The following is a 25,077-nucleotide window of genomic DNA, read 5'->3' as shown; positions in this document are numbered from 1 at the left end:
TTTTTAATAGTAAAGATACTCAATGATAAAAAATAAAATTAAAATTAAAATATATACTCTCAAATATGAAAAAAAATAAAGTACATGCAATCAATTAGAATTAATGCAAAATTGCCATATACACTTGATGTGTTGACATTCAATTTAATTCATAAACAGAGGGGTTAAAGTTAAATAAAGTTTTGAGCAACCTCAGAGACCTCACGCGGGGGAAATTAAAAAATACAGGGCCGCGACAGAAATAATGTCACGGATCAGACAGAGTTAGAGAGAAACACACTACCAAGAAACTTCTTAGCATGGTTTTTAGACAGCATCCAGTGGCTGGTTTGGATTTCAAGTTTTTACCGGTTTATTATGTTTTTCGGGTTATTTTTTTAAATTAAAATAATATTATTTTAATAATAAAAAAATAAAAATTAATAAGTTGTAACTGAATTTTTGATCAGGTCTTATCAGATCAGCCGATCAGCCGGATCACACTAAATTTTTTTTTTTAACCAATCCTGATTTTAGCCTTGAGTCAACCGAATCTCCAATCAACTGCTAGATCAAATCTAAAAAAAATTAAAAAAATTTTTGCTTCGTGAAATTATGCTTCATGAAATTATGGGTGTGTAATTAAAAGAGTTTGAATTTTTTTATATTTTAAAAAATAAAAAAAATATTATTTTTAATATATTTTAAAATAGAAAGCAGAAACACCGTAAAAACACAATGACTGACACATTTAAAATAACCAGTAAACAAGTAAGATACAGCAAATCTTCCCGTTCCCCATATGACCTCATTTCCAAGAAAGAGCTCCAACTACATATCTATCACTTCTTCTTCTTCTTTTTAATATATATATATATATATATATATATATATATATATATATATATATATATATATATATATATATCTAAATATTATATAATACTCTTTAGCAGCTTATAATGGAAGATGCAAGAAAAAAAGATTGATGTTCCTTTTCTCCACCTGCTGTTCCTACTCTCCTCCTCCTTCCTGAAAGAGTGTACAGTGAGAGAGAGAGACAAGAGCTTGCTTCTTCCAAGATTCAAGAGACTGCTATATATATATATATATTGTATATTATCTATATCCGTTTGCCTGATCGGTACTGAACAGGGGGCCGGGGATCTTTAATTTCTTGGCCTCTCAGCTCAGCTTCTATCTCTACAATGGAGGAGTTGTCCGTACAGGTACTGATGCAGCTTCTCATAGTTCTCCGACTCTTAAATTTAGATACAGTAATTCATTTATATATGCATTCTAGCTCAATAAATTCACTCCCACTAATTCGATGTTAATTATATTGCAATATCCTTTTTTGTCATGGGCAAAGCTGATTAGTTCTACGATTAATGCTGCCTCTTTGCTTTGCTTCTAATCGTCCCTGGCCTCCTCTCCGACCAAAGCATCATCTGTTTTTTTATTTTCTTTCTGGTCTGTTTGCAATGGCTCCTTGTTTTTCAGTTTGTATTTATCTTAAATTATCACACGATGGATATCATCGTTTTTTGTTGAATCCCTTGCGACCCTGACAATTAATATGCCAGCTGGCGTAATTATGGCCAGGCTTAGTGGGGGCTGCACACACTATACAGGAAAAGCTTGGGTAATCGATTGTTTTTGTCCTTGTTTTTTTAATTTTTTTTAATTTTTGAAAAGCCAATTCTTTATTTTAGGAAAAAAAAAAACTTTTTGTTGGTAAGGATGATTACCTGACCCTATACACTAATAAGGAAGAAGACGTTCCTAATTCAAGAAGATATATGGGATGGGAATTGGGGGATGGTTCTTAAAGGCCGAATCCATGGGAATCTCTTGAGTAGGGCCTTTGACACTGAAACCAAAAATATAAACAAGGAGTGCAACCTTGGTACGTGAAACAAAGTTAACAAACCAGCCACGAACTCATAAAAGGTTTGCGAAAGATATGGGTTCGAGATCTTCAGCCAGAAAAGATGTTTTCCGGCGGGTGCTGGCATTTGCTACAGCGGAATGCTAGCCGTAACAGTGCGAGTCTGTTTTGGGAACTTTTTTATATATTATATTTATGCAATTTGGAATCTAGTTCTTGCGTCCAAGGCCACGAGTGAGGGAGAAACATACGAGCAGGGGGGCAGGGGCAGGGGCAGGGGAATCTTTTTTCTTTGTGGAGATACAGCAGATATCCCATGAAACGCCAAAACAGGAACAGCCTTTAAAAAAGACAAATATTAGACAGCTTTTGGTTATGCCATCACTTTTGCGTGTGGTAGTGCTCTGGCTGACCCATCTCTTGCCGAGCCCACCAACGGCTACTTCTGCCTTCTACCTCACCATCCTCTTTCTTGATTTCTTTTTTCCTAAAAACTTTTTAGCCGATAAATTCACTTTTAATTTTGTCAGCTTGTCGGATAGTATTATTCACGAGAAAGACTAGAATGCCTGTGTTTTAAGCATCGTGTAGTGCAGAAGATCTTCAAGCCTTTGGATTTAATAAAACGGCAAAGTGAGTGATTCCTAAGGCCTGAAGCCATCGATGTTATACCGATGCTAAAGCATAGGCATTGTCACAACCACGTTGTTCATATCCCTGGATGTTTTGATTTAGATGATTTTCGGATGAGAGATTTAATTATTCAGCTTCTTCAAAAGAAATCTTCTGAGCCAGCTTGCATTGCATTCATGCATGTGTGCTTGGTGATTGCCCCCTGAGCATGCCTGTCTTAATCATGATGGGGTAGCTTGGTGCCCACTAAAATAAAATCTTTTCAGAAAATCGGAAAGAATAGATAGAAACAAATGGGATACTGCTTCTATACTTGAATTAATCTTTGGTGCCTCGGATTTCTCACATTGCATGGAGGGTGGTCCTAGAAGAAGCAGGTGTCTAGATGCACGCTTCTCATAGCTAATTGAAATATTGATCGGAAAGCTTACGTACCTAGTTGGATCAGGCCTCTAATGGCATTTTGTTTATTCTTTGAAACTTCTCCTCTTCAAGATGTTTGATCCTGATCTTCTGGGGTGACAACATGCTAGCTACTGCTATATGAAAATTGCATTGGTTTAAGGTTGTTTTCCCTTTCTCAAGCACGAGACCTTCCCAAAAGGGACATTTTCAATTCTGTTCTCAATTTGCTGAGGATCCACCAATTCATCCTGTATTATTAGAATCTCAGGTTTTGTCGATCTGGGCTAGTTTCATTCCTGTGTTTTATATGGGTTAATAATAAACTCATCCTGTCTCGAATTACTTTAGGCATGAGTAATATTTTTCCTGTTTTCCACGCTACATAATCCGGAGTCTATGCATAAGGAAATTAATTTCAACCAAAATCCCTTCTTTTCTGCTAATATTCAGACCTTGATATGGGATACTATTGGGCACCACACTACTACTAAGCTATCAATATACACTTGCACAGCCACTCAGGCAGTCGCATCTGAGATTTCACTATTATGTGATAAATTTGTCATTCTCATTGTTAGTTAACTTAATCTTTTTCTTTAAAAAAAAAATATAATTACTTGATCTAATCTTTGCACCTGTATTTATTTTGATTTCTTATAAGATAAATGTCCATAATTAGCTACGTATCTGTGACAAGAAGAAAAAAAATACATGTTACTTCAAATATAAAATACTATTGAGAACGTAAATGATTACTATTGAGAATATTATAGTAGATATTTTGAAGTGGAATTCAACACAAGTGGAACCAAGTTCTTCTTTAGCAATAAAAAATATAATTTTTTTTGCTAAACACCTAGTTAGTGTTTTCAACTATCAAGTTAGGACTTGGGAGATTATGGATGGAACAGGCTCTATGAACAAAAGGGTAACATTGAAAACTTTAGATGATGTTGAGGAGAAAATTAGTGAATCAATTGGAGGAGGGTAACGTTGTTAACAACCTTATTGATGGTGAGCAATTTTGGAGGTAACCTCCTCCTCTTCTTTTCTTTTAAAAGATTTCCAACTGAATTGATCTTTAAGCTTGCTAGCTTCTCTTAACAGTATTATTCTAGCGTGTCTTAAAGAACCGGCAATGAATATTAATGGAAAAAAACAGCAGTAATACCATGTCCAGAGTGTGCTGGTTATTGCTTTCTTCTCTGTTTTTCTTTTTTCCTTCTTTTGATAGTTCTGTATTTTACATTACTATTGGCAGACCAATATACCAGCACATCAATGTATACAAAGCTTCTTAGACAAGGACTTCAAATTTTTCTTATCAGCATTGCTATTCTATGATAAAATCATGTCAGTAAATTGTTCTGAGATTTTGCTATATTTGAAGAAGTTACTTGTGAAGTTTGTGTAGTTTAAAGAAATATGGAGTTTTTGGTCTTTAGCATCCTTGATAATGGATGTGGACTCCATGAAATGATAGAAACAAATACAGATTAGGCAAAGCATGTGAATGCTCCTTGGAGAATTTGTTCTCTTTCTCCGACTGCTGCATTTGTCATTTCAAAGATAATTTGATCGGCCAACAACATAGAAGAATGAACGTACTAGTAATTTGCATGTCTTCAATCATAAAGTTTAAATGGTATTTGAGTAATGAAGAGATGTCACTGCTAACAGAATGATACTGCAACTATGGATAAAGCTGCTGCTGTTGTGTTGGACATCGCAAGTCTTGCACAACCATTGGATAGGAGCTCTGGGAGTCCAAAAATGACAGTGAGCAGCATGCCCCTTTTCAATTCCAAAATATTTCATTTCATATCTGTGGTATTTCATGCATACATGACAAATTATTTACTTTTTTCTTGGCTTGCATTTAGAGAGCACTATCTCGGAAATGGTCTTACCGAGCAGAACGGTGGACTGGTACTGAAGACGAAGACGTTGATGAACCAGCAAAGAAACTTCCAATAAAAGGTACGCGAATGTGATTGCCAAGGCAATTTGGTTTTTTTATGCCCTTCGGTAGATTCAGTTTAAACAATTGTAAAGCTATGGCATTTTTTTACAGAATTATTCATGTCTATCATTTTAATAGTGCTTATAAGATACTCAAATGTAAACCAAGGCTTCCAGTAAATTAAGCAGCTTCAATCAATTCATATTCTATTGATCATGTGGAAGATGCAACTTCTTCCTATGAATTAGTTAAACTTGAGAAGCTACACCAATTAATCATTCTCCAATTCCATGAAACCCATAACCCTAAGAAATTTGGTGGGTGACAGCTTTAGTAATAGGCTAATTATGCTGCATACTCTTGCATGGATCTGTGGGTATGAACTTGGGATTAATTTTGTTCTTAGTTGAGAAGCAAACATGAAAATTCCCAAATATTCTATTTAGCCTTATTGTGTTACTTTCAAATATATGTTATGGCAGGTAAGTATTTGGTGCTAGCATACGACTCATGTTTCCTGCATATTTTGTGGCAGGGAGCTCTCAGCTGGAGCCTTTGAAGCAGCCACTAGTTATCAACAAAGCACTCGGTCCCTCCCTGACGATCCCCAGTGGCCCTAATCTCGTAGATCCAGTTGATGGATGGAATAAGAGGTTTAACCGGTTAATGGCAATCAACCCACGAAAGATCCTTTTCATGTTTGCAACCATGTGAGTATTCATCCCATGATTAAATTTTCAGTTCTCACAATTTGGATTTATCATCATAAAAAAATGTCGTTAGTTATTATCTCTGCTCTCCTTTATCTGGCAATGATCGTTGATCTGGCATTAGGAATGACTAGAGATCTATATTGGACTCAATGCTGAAACACATGCATGCTCCTCCTTGAATCTCATACGTTTTCCTTGTACGTGATTATTGAGACTCATAATTGTTGTTTCAGGTCCAGCATGGGCACACTGATACTCATATACTTTACCCTCGCCATTAATAGAAGCACTTAATGCACGGACTGAGGATCGTCCGTCATGAGAAGCCAAGGAGACAAAGGCATGGTCAGCGTGGATCAACTGTATCCTCTTTTTAATTTCCGTCTGCTGTTTCGGTGTTGGTAGTAGGGCTGGCCTACTGCTTCCAGCTAGACTGGACGGTAAAACGCTTCTCTCTACCTGCTGATGGTTAAAGATCCAATTTTTGAGCTGTACGTCCTCAATGATCCAACCTTAATTTAGTCCCTCTTTAATTAGTTCCAGGTTACACATGTTTGCAAAGTATTTGCTGCAGATAGATTCTCAGAAGATGGATGATTTCTTTCTTTCTTTTCTTTTTAATCAGCAAGGCCTGTAAATAAAAATCTTTTTTTTTCTCGATTCAGAGAGCATATCTTTTCTTTTTTCATTTTAAAGCTTGGATTTCTTAATGTCGCTTACATATACGACTAGATGGTTGCCATTTCTGCAAGGACCAATTTGATGCATACCATGAAATTGTGCAAACTTTGAAACAAACAACGAATTTCAGTCCACTTATAATCACGAAGTTTCCATCAAGCATACATGTTGTAGCTGTCTTGCAAGAACAAGAAAATTTGGCTACTGCTTGATTTTATCTAAATTTATGGTTAATTATTATGGTTGAGACAGTAACACTATTGGTATGCTAAATTAGGATGCATCAAAGCATTGCTATGTGATTAATCCTGTTCGTCGTAATTATTGTCTATATTTTCACACGGGTGTCATAATTATAACTGATAACCCTGGATGGTTGATTATCACGAAATTAACAGGAAAATGAAATAAAACTACAGTCCATTTTAAGACGAGAATTTCTCACATGAATGCTCGCACCCGAGTCTTGGCGGAAGAAATGGGAAGATTAGCCATCGAATTGTATATGGTTTTCATGCGAGGAAACTCCCTTTTGCCGTGGGTTAACATCGAAAAGCCAGCTTGCTTCCTCTGTTTTTGTTTTGACAAATTATCCAATTTTAAGCAACTCGGGATGCAATTCAATAAGTTGAAACGTGAGATGCAAATTCTGTGAAAAGGAGGATTTATGATTGTACCTTGACAAAATAGATGACATTCACTTTCCATGTGCCTCTGAGCCTGTAATATATTAAATAAAAGTCTTGTAACGAGATGAAGGGTGTATTTATTTTATGCGGTTCAACCCGTTTTTCACATGTTTTTTTACTTGAAAAAATATAATAATAATATATTTTTAAGTGTTTTTTTTAATAATTTTGATATAATAATATCAAAAATTAAAAAAAAATTATTTATTTTTTAACTGAAAAATATTTTTATAAAATATCTTACACCGCATTATCAAACAGTCATTAAAGATTTTACGTTTCCAACATCTTTGCATTTTTTTTTTGTTAGTTTAAAAGCTCTTTCAATTATTTTTTATGGATGATAATATAAAAAAACTTCCAGGTGAACTACAACTGAAAAATAAAAACCCAATTAAACTTTGTAGTTATTCATTTTTTTTTTTTATCTTGATAACAATTTTATATATTATAATTTTATTATCTTTGTGCCCTTATTTCAGTTGATGCAACTAAGGTTTGATTTTCAGTAAAACACTGATGGAGTAATAGAATTTATTTTTTTCAACAGTTTGTTTGTTTTTGTATTTTAAAATTATTTTTTAAAAAAATTAATTTTTTTATATTTTTTGTTTCAAATTATTTTATTTTCTTGTGTTTTCAGATAATTTTGATGTACTTATATCTAAAAAAATAAAAAATATTATTTTAATATATTTCTAAATAAAAAACTTAAAAAATAACTATTATTATAATATTAAATGGGCTATAAACTGATAATTAATTAATGATATATTTTCTATCTTCACCCCTCACTAAACACCTAACACCTCTTAACTCCTCACAATCAACTATCAACTGCTCACAATGGTAAACTAAATCAATTTAGAACATGTATATTTTGTGGAAAATAATTTATACAAAAATATTTTTTAGATTTTTTTTATATTTATTTCTCATAAATATTTTTTTAAAAATAGTTTTTTATGCTTTGTTCTATAAAATATTTTATAGGAAAATTAATCAATATAAAATATTTTACATCAATATTCAAAATTAGTTCATTTCCTCAAAAATATTTTCAAATCATGAAATTCCGTAAAATATTTTATAAATAGTAATTCATTTATAATATAATTCAACTATTTCAACTACCACATCCATCTCATTACCGTAACCATTACCTTCTCCTTCATTACCATCATCACCATCTTCTCCAACACGACTATCTTATTTACAGTCACTGCCATGTCACCACCACAATCATCTCCATTGTCACCATTACCATAACCATGTCACCATCACTTCCTTCACAGTCACTATCGTGATCATCTCCTTTATTATCACTGTCATCTCATGATCATTTTCTCTTTAATCATCACCACGATCACCACCTCTTGCATGATATTTTAGAAAGATGGACTTTAAAAATATGTATGCTAAAAATATTAAGAATGAAGAGATTGTAAACTTAGAGTTTGAAGGATTCATGAGGTATTTATAACTCATAAGTCTTGTTTTTTAATGGAGACGAGTGGTTGAAGAGTCATTTCAATCATGTGATATTTTCGAGTTGTATTTCACTCAAAATAATATGTATTGGATTAATATACAAATATTGAAGGATCTATGTGGAAGTTCCAGAAAACTATCGAAAGAGTGTTAGGCTCAAGTAAGTTTTCTAAGACTGTTAAAGATAGAAAATAAGTCCAGGCACACTGCATGGGATCCATGATCGTTGGGCCCGGGTAACACCTAGATTTTTTTTTTTTGAAAAACTAGGATTTTGAAGTTGTTAAATATGGGTTCATTAGTACTCTAAACTCATTTTCAATGCAAAGAATTCTCATCTCAATTTTTTTCAAATAGGTGATCTTTATGTTGTTTTATCTCTCCAATAAGAAAAAGATTCAAAGTTAGGGTGTATTTGGAATATAAATATGGTGAGGTGTGGTTGAATTTTTTTTAATATAATCTACAAAGAAAGAAATAAAAAACATGTATTTATTTGTTTTTAGAAAAATATAGTTTGTACTTTAAAATAATTGTACTTGAAATAAAAAAATAAAAAAAGCCAACCATATATGTTTATCAGAAACACACACTTAGTCCGACATCAAATGGAGTGGTTAATAATTAGAGTAGCTTAATAGAAATCCAAGCATATTCAACACAATACTATGAACTAGCACCATAACTCAATTATCAGACCGCAAACTGGTCGAGGAAATCGGCAAGAGGCGATTGGAAGGAAATATACTGTTCGAGAACATGTACTTTCATTATCTTACTTTATCAAACCTGTCATTTTCAGATTAGATTTCCTCCCAGATACTTAATCACACATTTTGTTCAAATCAAAACATAATAATTTTTTTTTTTTTACTTCGATAGTTTGATTATCATTTCCAAAGACCGTACTGCAGATAGAATTACTGGTGCTGAAGGGAAATAATTACTTTGATGTATATATAATTGCATCATTGATTAATTATTCTCGTAGACATGGGAGGAAATCATTGAAATTAATACCTTGTCTGGACAAAAGCTTATGGATTAAAATGGAACTGCAAGAATCCAAAACCCTTGTTGTTAAAATCATTGAAGGTCTAAAAGATAAAATATACAAAACAAATAGAAACAAAACAAAATCACAAGAGGAGAAATAGGAATGGCTGTAAAGGGGAGAAATTAATAAAACCAAGAGGATAAAAACAATTTTTTTTAAAAAAAAAAAGAGAAGGAAAAGGGAAAGGGAAGGTGGAGAGACCACAATAATTGGGCATCAAATGCTTATGGGGATCCCCACTGTTGCTGAATTCCAAGATACGGCCACCGTTCCTGAATTCCAAGATCTGTATCCATCACCATCCCTTATTATTATTGTATTACATGCAATGCAACATTAATTTATCCTCCGTTTTCTTACCACCGGAAAAACTCCCCTGCAAAACCTTTCCTCTTTTTTCTGGTTTCATAATTTCTGATATCGGATGCTGTACAAGCTGGTCACTTCTTATTTCAATCAATCCATTTTATTTTTCAAGAAATGATTTCACGATGGGGTAAAGTGTGATAGTTATAATTCAATTGATATTATTTAAAATTCTCGAATTCAAGTATTATCTTAAATAATAAAAGAAAAAATAAATAAAGGATAACACGTACGTGTTGTTGTTGGAGTGGAAGGGGATGAGGAGAGGGAGGAGGGAGGGAGGGAGGGAGAAAAGGGAGAAGGCAATAAAATAGAATAGAAGGCAAAGAACCAATTAGGGCTTCGTCGGAAAAGTAAGCCCTCAAAAAGGTAAACCATTCAATCACCCACCTTTCCTTTTTTTTTTCCTTCTTCTCATTCATATTACCACATTCCCCTCCTCTTCTATTTAGACCTTTCTTTCACTTATTTTGTACACTAGTTTTTGTTTTTCTCTTTTGAGCTTTGGAACCATACTTAGTTGGGGCCTTTTGTCTATTAGGGTTCCATTTGCGAGATTCTTCTTATATCTCGGGCTCAATTTTCAGTTTCGTTTGGTTCTTCAACTGAAAACGTTAGCTGAAGCAATTGTTTTGACAGTGAATTGCGATTCGGGGGTGTTTTGATTCTTGATTGGGGCTCAATTAGTTTGGACGTGACGATGAAGGTTGTTTGAAGCCCAAAAAAGAAGAAGAAGAGGAAGAGGAAATGGCTGCAGAGTCTAACACAGGGTTTCACCTAGAGGGGACCTTAGGTTCTGCACTTAATCGGCACGCAATTTCTTTTCAATCTGGCGCTATAAACAGTGGCTGCACAACGGATATGATTCCCATGGGGATGGGGTCTTACTTTGGGATCAATACTAGTACTACTAGTAGTAGCTTGATGTTGCCTGGGAGTTCCAGCTTGATTAGTAATAACACCAGTCCTGGTGGTAGTGGAAGTGGTGGAATTGTTCAAACTCAAGCTGGGAATTCTTCTGCCTCTTCTTCGTTGCTTCTTGATTCCGTTCCTGGCTTAAAGCATGATGCTGGTTTGGCTGTTGAGTGGTCCGTCGAGGAGCAGTACAAACTGGAGGAAGGCCTTCAAAAGTAGGTTGTTTTCTCCTAGGGTTATTATTTTTCTCCACTCATTTTCATCTTAGTTGAAACTTTGTTTGTTTTAACTCATGGGTGTGAGTTTTCTTCATTTTATATGTAGTATGGGTACTTACACCTGGCATTGATGATGATGGTTTAATAGCTTTCTCATTTTTTCTGTGCTTTAAAGTTTAGTTTCATGTGGTTATGTTGCAACCAAATTTGTACCAGTCTATTCTAATGTGGTATGGAATGGTTCCTATTAGGGAGGATTTTACTTAATTTTGGTTTTGTTGATAATTTTCACGCAGTGGTGTGTCAATTTAAATTTACAGATATGCTGATGAACCAAGTATCCTGAGATACATAAAGATTGCAGCCATGCTCCGTGATAAAACTGTTCGTGATGTTGCGTTGAGGTGTAGATGGATGACGGTAGGCTTTTCTTTCCCCGTAGTTCTTTGGAAATTTTTGAAAGACATAGTTCATCATATTGGGACTTTTTGATTATCAAATAGATTTTGCTCCTTTTGGTTTCCCTCTTCTTGTTCATTCTTCAATTAAAAAGTATAAATGTTGTGAGATTCAACCTTCTTTTGTTGAATTTCTTATTGTATTCATTTCCTTGAACCAAATCAAGCTGCAATTAGAAGATTGCATCGGATGTTTATTGCTCATGTAGGCTTTGGTTTGGAGCTTTGGAGTGATAATAATTTAAGCTTGTTAAATAAACAGAAGAAAGTACAAGGGCAACTGTAGTTAGGTATCTTCTTAGGCAGATGGGTCTTTATGCTTTCATGTATTATCTGATGATCAGTTATCTATATGCTTATCTGAGAAAAACCTGTTTTAGATGCCAATATCATGGATCATGTGTACTGCTTGCTAAATATTTGTAAACATTAACCTTACATCTGCTTGTGCGACTTTAAAAAAGTAATGAAAATCTTCTGCAGAGAAAGCGAAGGAAGGCAGAAGATTATAACATGGGAAAGAAGATCAACAGCAGGAAGGTAACCTTAGCTTGTTTTGTTTTATCATATGGTTCAGTGCTTCGAAAAAGAGAATTGTGCCTAAGTTTAAGGTTAAAGGATGCACCAGCCTTCAATATTGAACCTTTAATTGCCATAATTATATCGGTCCATTAAACAGAAATGTGATGCTTGGCCCTAATATTGTTAAAACTGGCTGCATCCCTCATTCTGGATAATAGTTTCATGGGTTTGGGTAACAATTTTGGGTGTGATTGTCTTTCTAAAATGTGAAATTTATCTATATTGGGAATACCTTCTCCAAGTTGAAAACTTTAGCGGCCATCCCCCTGTTGCTGCTGGCAGATATATATAGTTAATTTTCATGGAAGCAGGAATTCAGCTTTTGATTACATTGTCATGGCTGGACAAGTGATAAAAAATCCCATTACATAACCTCCATGTTTACAACTTATTTACATATAGCTTAGAACCAACAATATAAATTCTATCTTAATGGATTGAAATGATTAATGTCTTTAGGATGTAATGTTGATTGAAGAACCAGTATTCTAAAGATCATGCTTCTTCAGGATAAGCTGGTGGAATCATCCTTGAAGATGAACATGGCTGCAGGTTTACTGCAGAACGTGGCTTCATATCCTCTAATGATGCACCATACAGACCAAAGTGAACCTATGCCTTTTGAAGGTTAGTTTTCACATTTTTTGGAAAACATCCTTGTTTAATGTCTCATTTGTTTGTGTTTTCTGCATTAAGTAACTTCTGGTTCCTATTTGTGCAAATCTCTTTTTCTCTTTTCATGTGGTGGAGTTTGCTATATGATTTGAACTCAAATTGCAGATCAGCAGCATAGTATAAATGCAATTTAGACTTAGCAATATGTATGTATGAGTTTCCTCACAGTTGATTCAAGCGTTGTGTTTTGTTGAAGTTGTCAAAAACTTGAGTAAAATCTGACTTGCAATTTCTTCACTTTGATCGGATTATTCTTGTTCTACTTTTTTTCATGTAGCATAGCTTGATAATGTGAGAATTGGGCAATCCTGCAAGGGGTGTGGTAAATTGGGAGAGATTAGAATAAATTTAGTTTTGGGAGGATAAGAAAAGTAATCATCTAATTTTGTCAGAGATGAAATAAAATGCTGTAGCTGAGATTTGGATGAGAGCTAAAGAGACAAATTGCTTTTTACAGGCAAGATGCTAGAAAGAAAACAGAAAGGAAAACAACTTGATAACTGCTAAGATTCTGGAAAAGCAACTAAAATTCCATTTCATTTAAAAGCTCAACATAACAGGGCATCTTAAAGAGTGCTTTGTGTTAAAGAGCTTTCTTTGTGGTGAAGAGATTGTTGATGACTAAAAGTCACTGCCCATTTATGCGTTTCTAAGCTGTTTAAAATTACTTTGCATAAAGGACTCTCATCACTAAGAGAACATAAAGCATGAAGAAAACCAGATGTCGAACTAGTGACTAAACAATTTAAAGAACCCTATGTTGTTGAAATGAATTTCTTTCTTAATAAATGTGCCCTTCCAATTTGGGTCCCAAAACCCAATGAAAAAGCCGTTAGTTCTTACGGACACAGCTGGTAATGACTAGCTAGTTGGATTTTGCAACTAGGGAATGTTTCTGGTCTTGGTTTTTCCCTTTGGAACCTTTTTCTGTAGCCATATAATGGCTGCATCATTTTGAGATTTAGCTGTCCAATATCCATCCTGGTTGTGGCAGATCTTCTGCTGACCACTTTGCCAATCTAAGCTAAGCTCAAATAAAAAGAAAAAACATCTGGAGAGTATGGATTGGGATCATGCATAGAAATGGGCCTTGAGTCTCAGATGAATTTATGAGATGCTTTAGGTTATGGTGCAGACCACAACATGGTGTTATGTTGGTGTTTTGTTTTGGTTGGATCAAAATGCAATGTTTCGATCTTTTGTGGAACAATTGAGCAACAATAACCTGTTCCAGAGAAAGCATGGTAACTGGGCAGTTATGTGATTGAATGGCCTATTAGTAGGAAAAGGAACTTTAAGAAGGTATTTGGAAAAAGTTACATTGTCAAAAGTTGGCTGTAGAAGAACAGTTTTCTCAATATGGTAGTTTTCTTTCAATTCAATATCTTTGTAATTTGTCATATATTATTCAACATTTTCTGCCTTGTTGAAAATACTTTCTCTTATCTCCACTGTTCCCTGTTGCTTTAAATCTTCTATTATGCCTCATTTCATTGTTCAAATTACTCTTTGCCTTCATAATACTTCTAATATCCATTTATTTTGGTGGCTTTCAGGAATTAGTGGGACGACTAGACTCTTGGACCAGAATGCTCAAGCTTTTAGTCAGATATCAGCTAACCTTTCTACATTCAAGGTGAATACTACTAATTTTTATTTTTTAAATGTTGGTTTAAAACATAGATGTTAGCTCAAAGCAAGAAGTGGTTGCACATTCAAAAGTTTTCAGCACTGTGTGCAAAGGACGTGTTGTGGCTGCTATTTCTCTTAGAATTCTTGAAATTTGACCGAACTTCAATAATCGATGGGCTGAACTCAGATGTAATGTATTAAAGACAACATCTTTTGCTATTCTAGGAACATTGCTTGCCCTTTTCCCTTTCAACAGAATTTGTTCTAAACATAATAATTATAACCTGATATTTGTGAAGATGACATCGTGTATTTCTGGGCTGGTTATGTGCCTGCCTTGTTCCACTGGTGAAAAGAAAAAAACACATTTTTACTGTATAGCCATAAAAATTAAATACATGGCCTGTTACAAATCACACTGTAGATACTTTAAATCACATTTTTCCTACTTTGACTAATACAAAAGGGAATGAATAGCAAGTATGGTTGAAACTGCAAAATGCCACAGTGCAATTTGATGGGCATATGCAAATGTTCTGCTTGTGGAAAAGGGATTCTCTTCTGAGTATAGGTACTTAAGCTTCATGTTTACAATCATGTTACTTGGAAGCTTGACCTTATCTTGTCATGCCCATATCCAACACTGTTATGTGGTTAATGGTGTGGGTACTAGTCTCAACAAAATATCAAAATTATCATGAAAATTGACTTTGTTGACACCTAGCTGTGAGCCGACCCTGAGCATTAGCGCCCAAACCCATGTAACATTATGAAAGGAATTCCATCTTCTGTGTTCAATTTTCATATCTTTTCTTTGCATCATCTCCCTTTCTACATGCATATTTGAGAAACTGGTCCCATGGGATGTCAGCATGGACTTGGATAATGGTGCTATTATGTCACCTTACAGCCTGCAACTATCATGGTTGCTGCACTTGAAAATTCAGCCATTTGATTTTTTAAATTGCTCAGTTTACAGGCAGTCATACAATTTTTTAGTCTGGGATTGTTAGATTTGTGTAGATTTACTATTATGTCTATTTATTTTATTTTTTTAAAAAAAGGAATAATTTTTTTTTAGTGAAAATTTTCTTGTTAATGTTAATTTTAGGCTCATTAGCTGGAAAAGGACATCTGCGTTTTATTAAAATTGGTGATGTTTATTCGTTTATAATATTAGCATTGTTAATTATAGTGAAATTGTTTAAACCATGTACATTAGAGACAATTTGCTCAGTTGCCAACAATTCATGGTAACAATGGCTATGCCCTTAATGCCTGTGATGATTAGCAAAACTGCTCCACTATTTAAAACCATCGGTGTTAAATTCCACCAAATCAAGATCTTGCTGCTAAGGTTCGCTACTTTATGAGGATTTTAATATTATTTCTTAACATTTTTTCTGTTATTTCTTTATTTAATTATTTCCGCATTCATTGTCATTTTCATTGATTTAAGAGGTTTGAGAAGCCAGTTTATGATACTGTTTTCGAATTTGAGTTAAGAGGTCTAGAGTGGCAGAAGATTAGTTGTGGTTTCCAAGGATGGGTTGTTAGTTAGTTTAACATTTTCATAAACAGTTGCAGGATAACATTGACTTCTTTTGTTACACAAGGAACAATATCACTGCCATCCTGAATGAGTATGTGGATTCTCAATATCTTCATTTTGGTATTGGTCCTGTGACATGCCACACTATTTGTTGTCTATGAATTGCTAAGTTGTGGAAAATCCTACTTTGTGTTTTGCAGTATGAGAGAGATGCCTGGAATGATGAGTCGGATGCCACCACTGCCTGTGTCCATTGATGAGGATCTTGCAAATAGTATATTGCCCAATACAATTCAGGTAATCTATAAACAGCTTGACTTGATTGCACATTTCAATGGATGAGTGACGGGTTTCTTTATGTGTTGTCACATTAAGACTCGTATATGTCAATGAATATTAAAAAAGAAAAAAATTGCGAGATCATTTTGTTGGTATATATATCTTCCCTTAGTTAACATACAGTATCAGATCAAGAATATATTAAAACTTAAATATGTTTCAGATTGAAGATTGATCATTACTTAATAAAAATTAATGCAAGGACCGTGTGGAGATCATTTAGTCTGTCTTCTTTTCATTGATACATGTACCTCATTAAGTTTCTTAGCTGATCATCTATGTGTGTTTTATTTCTGCCTAGGCGTCCCCTCCACGGAATATCTTTCTTAACCTGTGGCCTGAACATTAGATGCAGATTTCATGATGTTTTCTGGTTGTAATGTGTTGTTTTATTAACTGTTGATCTTGGTGTTTTCCGGTCCTTTTTTTTTTCATTTATTTCGACTACCTCCACCCTTTCTTGGGGTGATATTTTGAAGTCCAATTACTTTGATGTAATCACCAGTCATTCTGCTAGACAGTTCGAATTTTGGTCGCTAGAGAATTGATTTGTTCCTGGTATGCAGTCAAATCTGGAACTTTTAACAGGCATTAGACCTATGGCTGTGCTGGTGCTGCTGAAGTAACATTGTTAGATAACAAAGCCTTTGATCGAGTGTTTTTGTTAATATTGTTTTCTTTTCCTTGTATCTCTAGTCAATGATGTTCGGCTCGCCTTCTGGAATACAACTGAAGCAGGAGCCAAGGTGCTGATGGAGAATCCATGAGAGGCTGATTTGGATTTTATCTGGTCTGTGTAAGTACAGAAATCTCACTACTGTATATGCTAAGCAGATGGTAGGAGGCCATTCTTCCTTTTGTGTACACACTCATCACAATTATGGGTCCCATAGCGGAAAAATTTGTAGAGATCCCATTTTTGGAACCTGAAATGCTTACCTCACCAGATATCAAACTCAAGAACCTGATAATAAGAACACACCAGCTGCCCGTTGCTCCTTGGCGCCTGGGAGAGAATTTCTAACCTGATCACTGTTATTTGGATGAATTTTGAGTTAAAAGTTTCTTGTGTACAAATTCATGAGACAAGAGAGCCTCGGAGTGGAATATTTGGTGCTTAAATTATGACTACTTTTGAGCACGTTATGCTGCTGTGATCCATCATGTACCCAATTAGACCGATAAATAATCCTTGATCACGTTGCTCTTCTTTTTCTTTAACAAGATTTGAAGTGGTTCTTCTCAATGCTATGTTTAATCGTGTTTCGGTTCTTTTGCTGACGTTGCTAGTGATAACATTAGTAAAGCTGAAAAGGTCAGGACACCATTTTCCAAAGAAGGATAGCTCCCAGCAAGTTTGACTTTTGGTTTGCATACACCTCTTGTTAGGTACACTGGTGAAGCCATTCTCAGCAAGTTCAATGAGCCTTCAAGTTCCATCCAATAAAAGCGTGTTAGGTTTTAATGTACTATGCATATTGCATTTTTTTTTTCCTTTTCCTTTTTCTTTTAATAATATGAAAGATCGGCAGTATAGATGGTAAATTGTTTTTGAAAAAAATTAATTTTTTTATTTCAAATTATATTTTTAGTATTTTTAGATAGTTTTGATCTATTAATATCAAAATTTTAAAAAAATATATAAAAAATATTTTTTAATATATTTTTTAAAAAAAATTAAAAAATAACTCAACAACTAAATGACTTGGTTGCTCCTTCTACTATTTTGTTTTTGGTAATACTTGTCGTCATCTTAACTTGTTAATATGACATTTGTACTTCTTGATGTCGTGTAACGTGGACCTTTCATCCACTTCCATCCAAGTCAAACTGTCAAGTGTGACCGAAACTATCCACATGTCAGCATGTGGGCTTATTATAAAAAAAAAATTTAACAAACTTTATTTAATTTACTTTGTGCTTAATTAGTCTTGAATTTTATTTTTTCTTCCATTTTTTAATCTCTTGAATTACCATTTTTTTTATTTGGTCACAGAAAATTCTCCTTTTAATATGTTGTCTTAACATTACTGTTTATGCGTGTCAGGGTTTTGTAAATATAAACCCGTTTATCTTTAGAAAAAATAAGTTTGGTTCTTTTACAATCAATTCCCACTTTCCCCCAAAATTCGAACGGTGGATGCATGTTTTAAAGATTACTCCCAGATGAGCCATATGATTGTACTTCAGTTTCCATAATTTTCAAAGGGCATGAACCTTGAAAGCAACCATAGATATTCTGATACTAGCTCAATGTTTAGTTTTTGTGAGAAACACACTTGATGGTGAATTTGCTGAACGTCTAAGGCGGAGCTAGAGGATCGACTTAAAGAAGTGCGGGCTTGAGGCTCTATATTCATTGAAAGGTGTACAGATGGGGTATGAGATTCGAAGAGCTGATGTGAGGTATGTATTCGGATCATTTTTTTCTCTGATCTTAGTCTTACCGCGGAGGAATTACGCCTAACGGTGGAGATTTTTGTTCTTTGCTCACTGTTCCTAATTCAAGTTGGGTTATTTGCTCAACTCCTCTGGATAAGTTCAATATCTATCTTGCCGAGCTCGATGGTAGGGTCGAGTGGCTATGATACAAGGTTGTAAGTAATTAGGCTTGTGGACCTAGCTAGTGAGAACAACCAAGAATAGCTAGCAGGTGTATCGTGAGCACACATCGAGCTTGAGATTTCTACTGTCGTCCCACATATCATCCTGGGACCGGACGGATTGGCTAAACCCCTCGACGGTTTAGAGAGGGTAATCATGATCACAATGCCCCTTCTTCTACAAGCATACCCTACTTCTCTCTCCCTGTTTCCTCTTTTTTCCCCTTTTGTCCAATATAATTTTCGCTATAGATGTTGGAGTTTCGGCTTTGAAGGACGCCCACAAGCCTAAAGCTTGTTTTCTTTGTTTTGTACTGCCAACATGTCTCTGGTTAGCAGAGTCCGCAGGTCTGCATGGGCTCTCGTGCCAGCAGGTGCAAAATGTGAGATATGAACCTGATGATTTAAAGTATAGCCTTACTTGAGCTATAAATTATAAGAATTTTTTTCTAAAATTCTACACGTACCGAGCAGAGCAGCCATAGACTGTCTGTCATTGTAGCTAAAATACTGTTCATTAAAAATTTATTTATTTTTTAAAATTAGTTTTTTTTTTAATCAAATTTGAATTGTTTTGATGTGTATTGATTTAAAAATAAATTTTTAAAAAATATAATAAAAATATTATTTTAATATATTTTTAAATAAAAATATTTAAAAAATCAATCTTTATCAAATAAAAAACATGTGCATAAACAATAACCACATATATTGTTAGGTATATTTCATGGAAAACGAAGTTTTCCAAGGATTTCCTTGGAATTGTTTTTATTTTTTTTCCATCCTGGAGCACATGGTTGAACAAATTCGAATCATTATTAAACGTACATACACGAAAAAATACAAATTGGAAATGATTGTCAGTCTTTTCTTTTGCTCACATGACTGGAATCATCATGTCAATCAGAAATAAACGGTGTCCCTTTCGACCCCCAAAAGGTCCCATACTCTGCATGGGGAGGCATGCAAGAGATTACAGCCATAATTATTTTCAAGATTTTGCTTCTTTTTCCGCATAAAAGAAACGATGAAAGGAACTGGTGCACATTGGTGAAGGCATCAGTTGGCGACAGAAAAAACATACAACTTGGAAATCATTTGCAATCATTTTTATTTAATTTTCTGTGAAACACACATGTTATGTCAAGAATAATTGATGCACATGCTGGGCCGCACTTGCCCCTGCGAAATGCCCCAAGATTTTTGTTCGTCCTCTGGCTCTGAGTGCTGCCATTCCTATCAGAGGGTTTCAAGACATATATTGTCAGGTATATATTCCCACCACGAACATTGTCTCCCCAGAAATGGTGTAATGTTATGGAGGAAAACACTGTAACCTCACAAACCACTCCCTTGATCTCCCTCCTTTCTTCCACAATTCTTCTGATAATTGCTGCTGTAAACCCACACAAAACCATACAAAAAAAAGTATAAGCAATAACACCTTAAATTTAAAAAAAAAAAAACCCCAAAGAAAATTAAACCTCTCAATAAAACTCCTCTCAATATCATTCCATCCTAAAGCTTTTCAAAGGCTATAGCTACTTCAGCAAAAAAAAAATCTCGAATATTCATTTCAACAGCAATAATCTTCTAGCCTTCTCTTTATAGTAGTCTTCGCTAATATTCCTTGAACCAAAAGCCGACCTCTTCAAAATAAGAGGCTTCTCTTCTTGGAGACGAAAGTCAAACCTCTCATATTCTGCTGTTCTCTATATAGATAGATATGTAGGTTTCACAAACTCTTACAAATGTTTTTTGCACAAAAATAATTCATATTACACAGGAAATCTCACTAAATAAGGAATTCTATATTGGATAGGAAAATTCATAAAATATTTTATGAAATAGTAACTTGACATTGTGTTTTAATGTTCTTGGAAACATGTCAAATAATTGGTCAGGAAGGAGATGCTGAAAGCGAGCATTGTAACTTGTAAAAGCAACAATCCATGAATAAAAAAGAACGGATGAAAGTAAAAAGAAGCGTGGAAGGAAGAGCAGGCAGTGCTCGTAAAGCGCCAATGAGGAGCATGTCAGGTGAGTAGTTAAAGTCTAGGGGGAGTGTTTTTCGTTGATGTTCTACTGTATTTTAAAACTTTTTAAATGTTTTTCTTTAAATTACTTTTTTAAATATTTTTATATCGGTTTAATATATTAATATTAAAAATAAATTTTTAAAAAATATATTATTTTTATCTATTACCAGGCAAAAAAAACATTTTTAAAAACATCATCTCAGTTTTAAATAGAAAGTTATGCATGCGGTGCGAGATCACTAGAGCTTCAAGATGAACATTTTGATTAGCAAAATATTAGAAAGTCAGCAAAAGATTCAAGGATCAGAAGATCGAAGATAAAAAAAACCCTAGATCCCCTCACAGTGTCAGCAAATTAATATTTATAGTGGACGGAGGAAGCCCGTCGCACTACATTATCAATAAATTAATATTTGTAGTGGACTGAGGATGTCCGTCGCACTACAATATTGTCAATAATGTTAAATTAAATGGATAAATTTGAACAATACAAAAGAATACGAGTCGTTTTGGGTCAGCTTACAGGGGAAAAAAAATGATTTGTTTTTAATGGACATTGTTCTAAATCCATTAAATCAATCTCCCTAATACATTTCTAATATATACAACGTATGAACACTAACCCTTCACAATATATTGGCCCATTAAAAAGATTATTTAATTTTAAATACAAATTGAGTTCACACACAGATATACACGATTCCAGATTTACCAGCTTGCCACCAAGGAAAAAGGGAATTTCCTGGTCACATCAATTATAGTTGTGGTGACGGTCAATTTAATAGAGCATCTCGGGTTGACTTTGATCCCTGTCGTGAAAAATAGGCAAGAAAGTTCCATTTCTATATATATATATATATATATTCCCCTAATGAGAAGGCAACTTGTCCAATAGAGCAAGGGAGGGTATAATAAAGTTTGAGTTCTGTGAATCTTATAGGCTTATCTTGTCGTCTGTCTCGAACGACGAATATCTTTTTTAGTTATAAGGAGGCAACAAAATGTGGTTCAAAACGGCAGTCACATGCATGCTCTTCCGAGCACAAAAGGTTCACATCCAACGTATTATTTTTGTAGCTTTACCATATGAATTATATGCACATGCAAACAATCCAAGCGTGGACATCATATCATTTAATTAATTTATTGTAATTATCAAATTCTTTTGAATGCCATAGGAAGACGGTCTCTCGCCCTTTTGGTCAATTCTCCACCCATTTTCATTTAGTTAATGTGAGGCCCTGTGGAAACATTTTAGTTGGATTTTGAAACTTAATTTGATGATATTGTTTCATATAAAGTTGTGTGTATTACTATGTTGTTTTTCAAAGTGTTTTTCGTTTAGAAATGCATTAATTAAGATAATATTTTTTTAAAATTTGTTTATGATATCATAATATCAAAACAATTTAAAAATAATTTGAAACAAATTATTTTTTTTAAAAAAAATCAAACATGCTCCAAGTAATTTACCTAATCAGTTTATGGAATAATCATATTAGTTAGGTTAATAATACCATGTTAATATTCCTGCAATTAAATGAAGAAATAAGCTTGATTAAGACATGGCTTAGAAATGAAAACATCATGTATATATGGTCGGCAGCAGCACAGTGCACACCACGTCAAAGAAAAAAAAAACATGGTTACATTCAGGGCTCTTCTGGGCGGCACGATGTCGATCACATGCCTCTTTTAGCCTGGGAGAGAATCGTGTAGCCAACGTTGCATGCTTGCTCATCATATGGCTATTTAATTTTACTTTTGCGAGCATTATATATGAAACCTGTTCTTTCATGCATATTGCATAGTTTCCCCTTGTCGATGTCTGACTCTCCTATTTATTACAGCACATGTGTGCTCTCATGTTTTATTATTCCTTTTTTGAATTCGGAAATATAATATTATTATTATTTCATAATTAAAGCTTTTCTTTCTCAATCTGGCCCCGGGTCTCGAATGCTTGCTCTTTTTTTTTTTTCATGAGTGTTCAGGTTTTGAAGATGATGAATTCTCTTTCTACCTTACGGTCTATGTATTTATTTATTTATTTGGGGACGTTTTTATATATAAATTAAAAAAGATATTGGCATACTTTTCTTGATAAAGTAATATACTGACATATTTTTGTTCTTGCATAGAGTACTTTCACTTATTAGAGAAAATATAGTCTAGTGATTTTTTAAAAAAAAATCAATTTTAATTATTGATATTCAAAAAATACTCATCATTTAAAATCCATCATAGAGCTCGGAAAAAGAAAACTCGATGCATAATTAGATAAAAAAAACATTTCATCAAAAAAACATCGCTCGACATGGTCATGTCGACCCGGTGAGAGAGAAATCTAAAGGCATTAATTAATTTGAAGATTAAGAAACATTAATTTGTTACATTTTTCAACCATTTTGATTTTGTTGAAAAAGAGAAGGTCTCTGTTTTTTTTTTAGATTCGAGGAAACTTTTTCCCTCGAAAAACGTATTTTGTAGGTTTAGGTGAACAAATAAAACTCCGGTTGTTCCAGACTCTTACAAGAGATATATGCCCTGACTTGAACTCGAGATCTGTTGTGCAGATCTCAAGCTCTTTACCATCACGCCACGCCTCTTTAAGACCATAACACTCCTCTGTTGCTCCTCGGAGTTTATTTAAGCTATAGTGACATGGTGAGGATGCATGACAGTTTTATTTTTAATTTTTTTTAATTTTTTAGTAATATCTTCTTATAAAATTTCCACTATTAATATTAAATTGCGTCTTTCATATCTGATCAAGATATATATATATATATATATATATATATATATATATATATATATATATATATATATATATTAACGTGGGCATTCAAGCTAGCTTGCGCGCACCTTGATTAATCTGATTACAGGTAAACCTCCAGTGATCCTGAGATTTATGAAACTCGAATATGTAATTTTTAAAAAATAAATTTAAGGACTGATCAGTTAAGTTATACATCTAAAAGTTAAGATATATATTAAATATTAAAATTAAGGGATGGGTAAAGATTTCATCATTAAATTATGAGATTTTTTAAAATCTCACTTCATCCACTCTGATTTAAAATTTAAATTTCATTGATTAATTAAGTAAAGAGACAATAAACAAAAGGTATTACACTAGGATAACATAGAAAGATTTTATATAATTATGCTGCGATATATATAAAGTGATTTGAGAGGATTACCTATTATATGTAAATTAATATTGCCTTAAAAGTTTAGGGTGTTCGCAAAAGATTAAATTATCCAAAATGATCACTTTGAGCTTTGGATTAATTGAACTTAATCTCTCATAAAACTTTATTTTTATTTATCTGAGTACTTCAAGCTATTTTTTTTTAATAAAGAAGTCTTTTCATAAGTGATAATTTAAAAACCTGATAAGTATCATTAAGGCATATAATTTGTTAAAAATAGAACAAGAAAAAGAAATTAATTGAGGGGCGGAAACAAGGACAGAAGAGATTTTTTTAAAATAAAAAAAAATACTTTTAAATATTCAAATAAATGACCTAAATTCCAAGGTTGTTTTGGTACATTTAGGGTCCCTTTCATAGCATGATAAGATTCACTACTAAAAACAAATTAAAGAAAAATAATAAAAATATTGATGAAAAACATTTCATGGTTTAGCAACGAAAACAATGGCAATATATATATATATATATATATATATATATGTCGGTAATTTTAGATAAAAACAGTGACGGAGTAATAATAAAAATTTTATTGGCATTGCCGACTAACAAAGACACACATAGCGCTGACAAAAAGACTTGCGAGGGAAGCAGCCAGCCATACAATCAAATCAACATGGTCCTTGATTCCAATTTAGTTCTCGGCTGCTGGCTTTGCCGCTTTTTGTTTTTTTGTGGGTGTATTTTGAATAATTCTGCCTGCCTTGATTTTTCGATTGCCATGCCTCATGTTAGAGCGTAAACAGTGGCAAGACTAGAGAATCTTTTTGATTCTCGAGCTGCGGGGTTTTTGAAAGTACAGTTTTGATTTATTTTTTAAAATGTTTTTCTTTAAGAAAATATATTAAAATAATATTTTTTTAACATTTACCCATCAAAATAATATAAAAATAAATAAAATTAATTTAAAGAGAAAATAAATAAATAAAATTTAATTTTTTTTTAAAAAAAATACTTTTGAACAAAAATAAAATAAAA

General features: G+C 33.6%; 2 protein-coding genes across 3 annotated transcripts; both read left to right on the top strand.

The window, feature by feature from the left end:
* Positions 1-919: 919 nt before the first annotated feature.
* LOC133704529 (uncharacterized) lies at positions 920-6,279 on the top strand. The gene is made up of 5 exons (XM_062129377.1): positions 920-1,208; positions 4,589-4,687; positions 4,792-4,888; positions 5,407-5,581; positions 5,818-6,279. The coding sequence occupies exons 1-5, from the start codon at positions 1,188-1,190 to the stop codon at positions 5,876-5,878; spliced, it is 453 nt and encodes a 150-aa protein (XP_061985361.1). The 5' UTR covers positions 920-1,187; the 3' UTR covers positions 5,879-6,279.
* Positions 6,280-9,631: 3,352 nt separating this feature from the next.
* LOC133705637 (uncharacterized) lies at positions 9,632-17,485 on the top strand. Of its 2 annotated transcripts, none has more exons than XM_062130953.1 (9): positions 9,632-10,237; positions 10,410-10,998; positions 11,322-11,421; positions 11,943-11,999; positions 12,551-12,668; positions 14,273-14,352; positions 15,930-15,991; positions 16,101-16,197; positions 16,936-17,485. In XM_062130953.1, the coding sequence occupies exons 2-9, from the start codon at positions 10,616-10,618 to the stop codon at positions 16,990-16,992; spliced, it is 954 nt and encodes a 317-aa protein (XP_061986937.1). In that variant the 5' UTR covers positions 9,632-10,237; positions 10,410-10,615; the 3' UTR covers positions 16,993-17,485. The 2 variants fall into 2 exon arrangements, with proteins under 2 accessions (XP_061986937.1, XP_061986936.1); XM_062130952.1 differs by having other exon boundaries at positions 9,633-10,237; positions 10,508-10,998.
* The last annotated feature ends 7,592 nt before the right edge of the window (positions 17,486-25,077 follow it).

The sequence above is a fragment of the Populus nigra genome, chromosome 10 (genome assembly GCF_951802175.1).
Source record: "Populus nigra chromosome 10, ddPopNigr1.1, whole genome shotgun sequence".
NCBI classification, from domain to species: Eukaryota; Viridiplantae; Streptophyta; class Magnoliopsida; order Malpighiales; family Salicaceae; genus Populus; species Populus nigra.
This window is presented reverse-complemented; position numbering and strand designations above follow the sequence as displayed.

Coding starts and splice junctions, on each gene's coding strand:
- LOC133704529 (XM_062129377.1), top strand. CDS start 1,188: ATGGAGGAGTTGTCCGTACAG. Junction 4,889..5,406: donor AAAGAAACTTCCAATAAAAG/GTACGCGAATGT, acceptor ATTTTGTGGCAG/GGAGCTCTCAGCTGGAGCCT. Junction 5,582..5,817: donor CTTTTCATGTTTGCAACCAT/GTGAGTATTCAT, acceptor TTGTTGTTTCAG/GTCCAGCATGGGCACACTGA.
- LOC133705637 (XM_062130953.1), top strand. CDS start 10,616: ATGGCTGCAGAGTCTAACACAGGGTTTCACCTAGAGGGGACCTTAGGT. Junction 11,422..11,942: donor TGAGGTGTAGATGGATGACG/GTAGGCTTTTCT, acceptor AATCTTCTGCAG/AGAAAGCGAAGGAAGGCAGA. Junction 12,000..12,550: donor AGAAGATCAACAGCAGGAAG/GTAACCTTAGCT, acceptor ATGCTTCTTCAG/GATAAGCTGGTGGAATCATC.